Below are 10,941 nucleotides of genomic sequence, written 5' to 3'. Positions count from 1 at the left end.
GTCATCCCTGCTGTTCCAGACCTCTGAGGAAGGTTCTGGGGGAAAAGCCTGAAGCTGTGGCTTGTCCAGCAGCAAACCCAGCCAGGCAGGGACTGGTGGCTTTTCTGGGGCACTGTCCCCTYTTTTCCACCTCGTGCCCCGAGTGCCACCGTGGCACCTCAGCTCCTCTGTCAAGCCCCTGTGCTGTGCCCTCCTCCCCAGCAGCAGCCTGGGAACCCCTGCCCTGCTGCCCTGAGTGCTCCCAGCAGGAGGAATCACTGCCTGCCAGGAGAGCAGGGAGGTTTTTCTCAATGAACTGTCAGCCTGGAGGTGCCAGCCCTGCCTGCTCTGCTGTCACAGCACTCTGCTCTGTGGGCAGGCTGKGAGCATTGGACACAATTCTCCTCTCAGACAGGTGATGTCTCTGGACTGGCTAAGGTSTCCATCTGATTATCCCAGAGCTTCACACTGCTGCTGGCAACCCTGAGCCCCAGCGGACAGGCTCGAGAGAAGGGATAAAACCAGGMGATCAGCCTACGGATGCCAGGCTGTTCCATCACTAATTTATGGCAGAGGGGATRTAAATCCTGGAGACACTGAGTAACTGCAGTGGAACTCTGGAGTACGTATTGCTGCACAATAACACACCTCCTGCTCTGACAGCACCTTCAGCCTCCCAGCTCCTGGGGCATGGAGCAGCAGCACCCAGCAGCACATTCCTTCACAGCCCCTGGAGCAGCTCTGGGGGGCTGTGAAAGGAGCAGAGGGGCTGGAAATGGAGCAGGGGGGCTGGAAAGAGCAGGAGGGCTGGAAAGGGAGCAAGGGGGCTGTAAAGGGAACAGAGGGGCTGGAAACAGAGTAGGGGGGCTGGAAATGGAGCAGGGGGGCTGTAAAGGGAGCAAAGGGGGCTGTAAAGGGAGCAGGGGGGACTGGAAAGGGAGCAGAGGGGCTGGAAAGGGAGCAGAGGGGCTGGAAAGGGAGCAGAGGGGCCTGGCAGCAGCAGGAGGGGCAGCACAGCCCCATCACCCCTGATGGGCTCAGCTTGTGCAGGGTGTCTGTTGCTGACCTCCTGCTGCTGCTGCTGCCCCAAAGCTCTCCTTCTCCAGCTCTCCCTGGTTTTGGGGGGAAATCTGTGCTAGTAAGTTTAAGCAATCGAAATATCAAACAGGACATCACTGGAAAATACCACTGGCACAGATGGCCCAGAGAAACTGTGGCTGCCCCTGGATCCCTGGCAGTGCCCAAGGCCAGGCTGGACATTGGGGCTTGGAGCAGCCTGGGACAGTGGGAGGTGTCCCTGCCACGGCAGGGGTGGGATGGGATGARCTTTAAGGTCCCTTCCAACCCAAACCATTCCATGATTCTGTGATAYCAAAATGGCAGGATGTGGTATATTTTTTTCCATTTGCAGTTAAGGATTCAGGGAGCAATACTGGACTATCAGCCAGTTCTGTCTCTTCTTTCCTGAGTCCTGAGATGGTGGGCAAAGGCACCAGTGACCAAACCTGCCTGTGCAGGGCAAAGAAGAGTAGGCCAGAAAAAATTAAGAATTTAGCTCCCCTTCCCTCCCCCCAAATATCTGTCACACAGAATCCTCTTAGGAGGAAGCATTTTATGAACTACAGTGAAAAAAATATTTGCAAAGTAATGGCTGGAATAAGGAAGCAGGCTGGCCTGGGGCAGCTTCCAGCTGTCAGAAACCAGAGCAGCCACTAAAAATCCCTGCACTCTGCAGGGCACAGCTATCCTGAAACATTAACATCTCTGGAGCATTGCAGGACCCCAGCATGTTCCGAGGCTGTGCACAGACCTGGGGTAGGTTTGGCTGTGCTGGTAAAGTGATTTAACCTCACTAAGAGTGAAAAGCAGTCTGGAAAACAGATCACACAGAGGTGAAGTGAATCTGTCTACAAACACTGYTGAGTAAGGAGATGTGAAGTCTGTATTTTCAGAGCACGCATTCCTTCCCAGAACAGTGAGGCAGCAACACAAGCTCTGCATACATCAAACSTGAGTGCTCCAGCATCCCTGCTCTGTTCCTGGTGTGCAACAGCAAAGCTCAGCTTGAAGAGCTGTGGTGTGGAGGAAACAGCTGCCCAGGCAGAGCAGKGCCATACGTACCCCAGAGACGACGAGCTCCCCGCCCAGGTTCTGCACCTCAGCCTTGACCTTGCTGCAGATGTTGAGCTGGTGGCAGTAGAGCGCGATGCGCTGCAGATAGGCCAGCAGGTCCTGCTTGCACGCTGAGTCCGGGCACTGCAAGACAACAACACAGGGCACGTTTGGCTCTGAGCACCACAGCTGGGCACAACCAGAGGGGCACACCCACACCTCCCCCTGGGACAGGCAATGGGCCCAAAGACCACTGTCCTCCCCACGGAGTGCTGGGGTTTGGGACAGCTGAGCAGCATGGAATGCATCTGAACCCAGGAATCATGGACAGGGGCAGCACTGGACGGGCTGCTGGGCTCCTTCCAGTTCCCTCCAGCAGCCCTGCCAGGGAGCAAGAGGAAGAAGAGGGGCAGTAGGAGAAGAAAGAGGATCATTCACCCTCCCTGGAGCAGCTCTGTCAGCTGTGAAAGGTCYTTCCTGGATTGTGCAGGACACAGCAGAAATGGTCTGACACCCAAGAGCTGCAACAAGCAGGTGTCACCAGTTCCTCTCTCAACCCTCAATCTCAAGTATTCCAAGCTCGGAAATTATAAACCTGACAGTTACTCAATTACATGCAGCAAACAGAGATTTTCCTGACACCTGCTCCCATTTCAGAGCAGAGGGGAAACCAGGCTCCTCACCAGGTGCAAAAAGACATTTTAAGGTGCTGCWGCAGGACTCAGCCATAGGGTAAAGGTAGCTTTTTCAGCTTGGTATGAAAGACTCTGCAGGAGTTCCTCTGCAGGGGCTGCTTGCACTTTGGGAAGGTGTCATTTTCTGGGACAGAACCAAAGGGCCATCCCTGGATTTGGCCTGAGCTGAGATGATGGAGGAGCCACGGGTGAGCCAGGCTCAGGCTGGATTTCCAGACCAGAGGGGAGCCCTGCTGAGGGGCAGCCACAGTCCAGAACAGGCTCTGTAAGACAGAAGAGCTGTGGAAAGGGCTCTGTAGGGTGCAGCGATGTGGTGCCAGCAGCAGGTTCCCCATGGGCCACCTCGGCCCCAGGGGCAYCCCAGGGCTGCCTGAGGATGAGGGAATGAGGCAGCAGGCACACACCTCCACAGCCTCTCTGCCYACCAGGCTCTGGTGCTGCTGCTGGACAATGCCAGTGGCACCGTGCCACACYCCTGTCCCTGCAGCCAGTGCCAGCGGGGCACCTGCAGCTGCCACACCTGGCACAGGCACCCAACAGCTCCTGGCTGGGCAGCACCAGGCCAGCCCTGAACGCCAGACATTGCTGCTGGTGCTGCCAGCAGTGTCCAGGGGACCCCGCTCTGGATGTGTTCCTGAGGGCAGGGCTGCAGCAGGGTGTGGGGGATCCCAGCCCTGTAGCCACGCTCTGGGGATCCCTCGCTGCTGCAGGAGCCCTTCTGGTTCTCAGCAGCAAGCTGAGAGCTGGCTGTTCATACACACAGCACCCACAGCTTCACAGTGCCACTGATATCACATCCTGTCACACCTCCACTGCTCAAGCCCTGCTCTGAACCCAGAGCAGCATCATTTGCAYCCCACAGGGAGCTCCTGCTCTTTGYTCCACTGAAATGGCCACTCATCCTCTCACCTTCCCATCCAGCACCCACAGGCCCCCTGGACATTGATCCTTATTTCATCCTCGAGGGCAGGCTGCCTTGAACCCAGCATGACTGCAGCTGCAGCAGTGGAATTCACCTGGCATCACCCAGGCACATCCTGCAGTCATCTCCAGCCTTGCAGACAGCTACACCCCATCCAGAGTGATTTAAGAGCTCTTTTTCAMGCACCCCTGTTCACAGCAAAATCCCATTTCACCTAAGACCCTGATCCTGTGCAATGGAGCATCTGATGAAGATTCATAATGGACATGGCATGACTGGAAGAAGAATCTTAAATGTGGCACCAGTTCACCATTTAAYGCTTCACTCAAGCTGAGGTTTGTGGCTTTGGCCACGCAGCCTCTCCCCSCCTTTCAGAGGTAAAGATCTCCTCCTGGCTGTCAGCAGCAGGGGCTCCCTTCTCTCCTGAGCTCAGAAATGGGAGCAGGAACTGCCTTTTCCCTGTGTAAAACAGGCACCAGAGCAGATTGTGGTGCACACACAGGGATGTGCAAACAGGTCCTGYTCACATGGAGCATTTTCTTCCCACAGCAGCTCCTGCGTGCCACAGCAGGCATTTCCCTCTGCAGTGAAGGTTAGTGTAGCTGATACATCCATTTGGCATTTTCTAGGGCCAGAACAAGTGGTCTCTGCATTCAGCAGAGCTAACTCAGGTGCTGCTCACAGGGCTCATACATCCACAGGGGCTCTGCAGTGGGACTGGGGGCATGCTGGCACATCAGCCTCTGGAGATCTGTGTGGCTTTATGGGCATCTGACCCCACCAGCTGATAGAAACCACCTTCTGAGTCCCAAAAGGAAAATGATGGAACACCCAAACTAATTGCAACTCCCAGTATGGGCATGTGGCTTCCATCAGTGCAGTGAAACCCTGCCTAACGAAGCAGCAAAGCCTGCAGGTTAATTTTTTAAGCTAATCAATATTAGTCAGTGGTACAAGATGCTTTAGAGCAAGTCCACAAATAGCCCTGGCCAAAGAGCTAATGAAAAACTCAAATTACCATTTTGGAAACTGCTCTCCATCTCCCAAAGAGCTCATCTAACACAGTGAGTGAGCAGCACAGTAGTGGAGGGGCCTGAGGGATGACAAAAGCCCAGTACAGCACGTCAGAGGGAYAGCTCAACAACTGCAGCTACTCTGTGAGGCTGTGGAAGCAGTTTAAGGAAAGACTCTGCAGGCAGGAGGCTGCTGCATGTTCACCAGGGGCTGAGGAAAGCAGCACAACCTTTGTGGAACAGGAATCAGCACTGGGCTGTGTTCATCAATCCGATGGGAGCTGGAACCCACAGCCTCTCCTGCGTGTGCTATTTCTGCAGACAGAATCGAGGACTCAGCTCAAGCACAGAGGAGGCTTAAATGGAGATGTAACACCAGATAAAAAGAGCATCAACAAAAGGCACTGCAGGGGTCTGCAAAGCCCTGTCCTTTCCTAGGCAGGAGCACCAGATAAAAATGAAAAACCCCAAAAGGCAACTAGTCCAACACTGATGAAGAACGAATCCATTATTGCGTTAATGCACAGCCACAGCCCCATCAGCAGAGCTGCCACAGCAGGATTCCCACAAACCAGCCCAGCAGGGAGGACAGWGGGGATGGAAATGAATCTGTTGGGGGCCATCCCACCTTCCCACACCCCAAAGTGAAACGCTGCCACACACTCAAAGGARGCTGYTGGCAAAAGCTAAGCTGGCTGCTCSAAATCAAATCCAAGCTCCATCCTGGACAGAGCAAACACCCCCAYATTCACTTCCTGCCACCCCAGCTGAGCCTGCTGAGAAGCAGGATCACCTTTTTCCCTCTTTTTGCACAGAAAAGGGGCAGGGGAAGACAGCAGAGCCCTGGTGCTGTGTGCTGACAGTGATGAACACACAACCCAGCCCCAGWGACTGTAGGGGAGAGCCAGCAGCTGCTGAGTTTCTTTCTCCCTCTGCATCTCCTGTTTGGGAACAGACCCTGCTGCACCAGGAATTCCCAAAAAAATGCCCCCAGCCCTGGGTGCCAGCTGGGCCCAGCAGGAGCTGCCAGCAGCTGTTTTGGGGAAGCAGCTCCTTGGCAGGACAGGCCATGTGTGCCAGCAGATGCCACCAGCCTGTGCCCAAGGTCCCACCCCAGTCCCGCAGCCAGGGACCAGTCTCCCCAGCAAGAAGTTGCTGGAGCCTTTTACTGGGAAATGGGGCAACCCCTATTCTCAGCCCCAGATACTTTTCCCTGAATGATCAGAACTGCTGTTAGCTCAGCCTCCCACYGCTGTGAAACGAAGAAAGCAACAGAAATTTTCTTTGGCTTCATAGGTGTTTCAACATCGAGAAAATAAATAATGGAGAGAACCCTTGTGTTGCTGCAAATCACTGTCATTTGTGTTGKGCTACAACTGCTTCGTATTCTCCCACTGCCAGCAAGCAGAAGCTGCTTGGAGTGAGGGATGGAAACCTTGGGGAGAGGCTGGGGCTGACAGTGGGAAACTTCCCAAATGACACAGAATTCCTGGGCCTGCAGCTCGTGCAGTTTCCAAGGAATGTGGTGCTTTGAGGGCTGCTGGTGGCACAGTGACATGGGGGGGCAGGCAGGGCTCWGGTGTCACCCAGCACAAGGAACACAGCTCCCAGCACAGCAGGGTTGGTGCTTGGAGCTGTTCCTCTGTAACTGTCACACTGCTCCACACGAACACGTTTCTAAAAACTGTGTAAGCACTGCTAATGAAATATGCAAGCTCAAAGTATTAGCAGAGTATGGAGTCAGGAAAAAGCTATATTCTTGTCAAAATGACTAACTGTACRGTGCTGCTCATATTTATCTTCAAACATGTGCTTAATCTGTTACATTTTTAAGGACCTTACTGCTACTAAAAGGAGCCATTTAGTTTTCTTTTCTATTTTGAAATGGCTCAATACAGAAAACCATACACAAACTTTGCATAAAACATTTGAATTAAAAAAGAAAAAAAAGCATTGTAAAGCTTCAGCCCAAGTTCCCCTGAGACCTCAAACACAAACTGCTCCTTGCTTCATTTACCCACATTAGCAGCACACCTGGCTCTTGCAGAAACAAGGCTGTCCGAGGGCTACAGCAAGGAGAGCCACTGGAAAAAAACACTTCTCAGATGTATCTCCCCATTAAACATTTCTCCCTGCATTATTAATAAAGGAGGATGGAGACAAGCAGCCCTGGATGCAACATCAGAGAGATATCTGCACTGCAATGATTTACTTCCAACAGGACCTGGGCTCAGTTAAAACCTTGCATGACAAATTTCCATCCTGAAAAGGCCTGGGAAGCAACGGACAACTGGAGAAAACAAACTTTAGTCCATGATCTCAGACTTAAGGTTCTCTTGAAGGTGGAATATTATTACTAATGTTGATGTTTCTCTGMAATTTGGGTGTGGGCTGAGGCCAAAGGTGCTCTTGCTTGGCCCAGTTTCTGAGTGGCTCAGGACTGGCATTGCACAAATAAATCCCTGAGCTGGCCATGCTCATTCAATCCTGTAAGAATTCTTTCCAAATCCTGGGACAGCACAGCCACCCTCGGGGCACTGCAGGCCTGGCTCCAAGGCTTCATCAGCTCTGACTGGACAGTGAAGAAAACACCAGAGAGTTTTGACAGCCTCACCACACAGTCTGTGGGGCATCTGCAAGTGGCTCATATGGAAAAGTTGCCTCAGAAGCAACATTAAAGGTTGTGCAAGAGGCCAGGTGAGCTGTGCAGGTGCTGTCCCTGCAGTCTGTGCTTTGGGAAGCACCAGCAGTGCTCTGGGTGTGACCCCAGCCTGGGCTGGCTCAGCACGGGCACTGCCCTGGCTCTGGGTGACCTGCAGCAGGGCTGGCACTCAGTGCCAGGTGCCTGACACAGCCAAGGAGCTGCTGTGTCACAGGCTAGAATTCTCCAGCAGCAAATCTGGAAAAGCAGTGAAACCACCCCAAAACCAAACACATTTCCATCTCTTCATCATGCCTGCAGTTCTAAAAGATCTGCTGCTGCTCACTGCTGCTGAAGGCTCGTGGGACTGTGACTTACATGGTCAGCAATGGTCCGGCCCAGCTTGTCCATCCTTGACCCAGCCTCTGCGATCTTCTTGGCTGCACTAATCACATCTGACGTGTTCTTCAGTGGACCTTTGCCCCTGCAAAACAGAGCAGAAGCTCCCTCCTAGCACCAGAGAAGCACAGCAGTGAACTCTGCAGCCTGGTTCTCGTTCTGTTGCACTCAGTGCAGGCAGTGATCCTCACCCAAAGGGCAGGAACAGGCAGGAGCAGCCATTACAGCACCTCCAGCTCCTCCCCACATTTAGCTTAAATCTAGGAGTAAAAACATCTTAAACTTTACTGCTTTGAGCAAGCTAATGATGATAAGAGATAACATTTTAGAAGAGAGATTTGCAATTTTTATGGAATGGAACATGAAGTTTAAAAAATAGCATTATATAAAATCTGGTAAATTAATTTCAAAAGGCATCAAAACCCCTCTCTTTCCTCGGCAAATAACTGCACTAGGAACTATTTCTGCAGCATAGCAATATCGAGAAGCCCATAGAATTTAATGTTGTAAAGAACCGAGCAAATATATATCTATTCCTGGGGACAAGAATCACCCTTAAGAAAGAAAGAAAGAAAGACAGGCAATAACTGCTGTGTATCTGTAGATCAATTTAAACAGTTATTACCACCCAGCCATTGCACAATAATGCATCTCCCCAGTTAATATGCAGCCTTTAACAGGGCACCATTTAAAGGAAATTACAAGAAGTGAGACTCTTAGGAGAGCTTGCACCGTGTCTCACAGAGAGCCCAGCAGCCCAGCCAGCTCAGGATGCACAAATGAAAAAGCCTCACCTGGTGAAGTCTGTCATTTCCATCATAATCATACACATCTGTTTGGCCAGGACGATGATGTCATTGCCACTGTCATCCCACTTGGACACTTCAGCATCCAATTTACTCTTTTCCTCCTGGAAGCTGGCGACCTGCTCAGCAATCTTGGCTTTCTGCTCTTGAGGGAGCTGAGCCATGATAGCCTGCAAGAGAAGAGTTTTCTCACATGGCCTCCTGCTGCCTTATAGAGGCTTTTTGGAACATTTCACTAATAACCAATTTCAGTCATGTAGATGGGGGATAAAACTTTAATAGCAATCCTCTACCTAGAGGCTTTACAGAGCCATTTGCTTCCATTTTGAATCAAAGTTTACACTCTTTTTTTAAGAAAAAGTGCCCAGAAAGACAAGTTGACACTTAAAATAYGAGCCTTTGCATGATAAAGCTGTTAGGACTCCAAACAAATTTGCCACATATTACCATTCCTCAAAATAAAACTGCATGAAGGAGGAGGACTTGTCTTTTAGAGAAAATTTCAACGTTTTTAAATTAAGTTCCACTTGGGTATTGGGGATAATAAGAAATATTACCAGTCTCTTGCCTGCAAAAAGCTAACTGTGCTCTTTTGAAACATGTCTGCTGAGGAAAGAGAAAGTGAAAATAAAGAGTATGTGCTTACTCCCAAATAAAACCTCTCAGACTGGGTTTACAGCCTGTGTAAGGCTCCATGCCCTTGCCTTCATAAATACTGGCAGCACAGATGCCTCCAGGAATAGGCAAAAAGGAGCCTTTGGTACTAAAAATCCTCTGGCAGCAGCTGTGCTAGAAGGCAAATAAGCAATGCCTGYATTTAAATAGAAGGGGCAGAGGGTCCAGGCACAGAAAGTGCTGGTACAAGGGAGGGGAGCATAAAAATACTCCCAGTCAGTGCAATTCCTGAGCCAATGTGGCAGAAGTTTGATAAATAAGGTCTGGCTACTTCTTCCCTGGCAGGAAGAGCTCCACAAAAAATCTGCCATGGCACTTTCCCAGGAGTGTAAATTGTTATCGATCCAGGGGGGCCGTGTCAAAGAAAAGCAATAGGTAAGGCCTGCTTTTCCTTCAATGCACTGATTTTAGGGTTTCACCTCTTAATGATTATATATTGCCTATCARTGCTTCCATTTTTAAGTAATAGGAAATGCAGTTAGTTGAAATGATTTAATTTCTGAGTTCCTCTCAGCATTGTCTCAATAAATGCTCAGTGACCAAACGCACACCAGCACGTGTGTGAGGAGACATTTKGGGAAGATTTTTTGCTCATGAAGTTCACCTTTGTCTCTTGAAAATAACAGTAATCCAATGGAATGATCTGCCCTGTACCTCCCTGCAGGTCACCTGACCACAACATCTGTGATATCAAAATGTGAAGGAGATTGTTGGTATTAAAAGGGTTTTCACCTTGCAGAGCATCCGAAATAAAATACAGAGGTTTTTCACATCCATCAGACCAACTGCATTTCATTCAAATCCCTTTTCAGAAGAATACTGCTAACCAAGAATGCCAGTTTTCTGATCCAGCATTTTTATCACCACCCCCCCAAATTTAACCTGAGTTTTCAAAGCAAGCTGAGCTGTTTTTTGAAGGTGGGTCAGAGTTTTATATTCCTCAGGTTTYTGCCTTACCCTTGCACTCTGTCCAGCAATGAGCTGATCATCCTCAGTCTGGATACTGGTTCTGCTTCGGACATCGAAATCCTCGGTCTCAAAGTCAGAATCATCCAGCTCTTCAGGAGTCTGAGGAAAAAGTGTTCAGTCAGAGTCAAACTACACATTTCACAGCTCTGAAAATCAACAAGAATATTGTTTTTCAAGCAGGGAGAATGGAAACCAGTGGAGGTAAAAATTATTCCATGTTTGCAACAAAAAGATAAATACAGGGACTGTATCCAGCTCTGAACACGTGCGGTTTTACGTGCTTGACTGCTCCTGTTAAAMACCATAGGGATCCCCAGAATCACACAGCAGTAACTAAACAGCTGAGATTTGTCAGGACATTAATGCACTCAGCATCTGAAAGACAGAAAAAAAGTTCTTGCAAAACGAACAGCGTTTTTGCAACTCAATGAAATGTGAAAGCTTCACTCGAGATTCAAGCTGGAATTACACACAGCTCTAAGGGCTGGTTCAGAAGCACAGATAGTGTTTTCAGCACAATTATGAATCAAAGCATYGACTAAATTAACAACAGATAAAATATCTCAAATTTTATCCTTATCCCTTAGGAAAAGCGGAAAAAAATTTAGCTAGTAAGGGCCAGCTTTTATGCTGTAGGCTAAACACATCTGACCTAGTTCCTGCTTGCCTAGGATTTATTTTTGCTACTGCCAATCTGTAGCTGCAAACTTTTTATAAAGCTTATCGAGTT

General features: G+C 50.0%; 1 protein-coding gene across 1 annotated transcript in view; it reads right to left on the bottom strand.

Annotated features, from left to right (window-relative positions):
* CTNNA1 (catenin alpha 1) overlaps positions 1–10,941 on the bottom strand; it is a 122,105-nt gene that overhangs the window by 2,048 nt on the left and 109,116 nt on the right. The window contains exons 14-17 of the mRNA XM_057378714.1: positions 10,200–10,310; positions 8,556–8,737; positions 7,741–7,846; positions 2,101–2,235 (exon numbers count right to left, since the gene is read on the bottom strand). Coding sequence (XP_057234697.1) covers positions 2,101–2,235; positions 7,741–7,846; positions 8,556–8,737; positions 10,200–10,310 — 534 coding nt within the window. The remainder of the gene's footprint in view (positions 1–2,100; positions 2,236–7,740; positions 7,847–8,555; positions 8,738–10,199; positions 10,311–10,941) is intronic.

Source organism: Malurus melanocephalus, unplaced genomic scaffold (assembly GCF_030028575.1).
Source record: "Malurus melanocephalus ecotype Western Australia unplaced genomic scaffold, MMel_1.1 scaffold_371, whole genome shotgun sequence".
Taxonomy (NCBI): domain Eukaryota; kingdom Metazoa; phylum Chordata; class Aves; order Passeriformes; family Maluridae; genus Malurus; species Malurus melanocephalus.
This window is presented reverse-complemented; position numbering and strand designations above follow the sequence as displayed.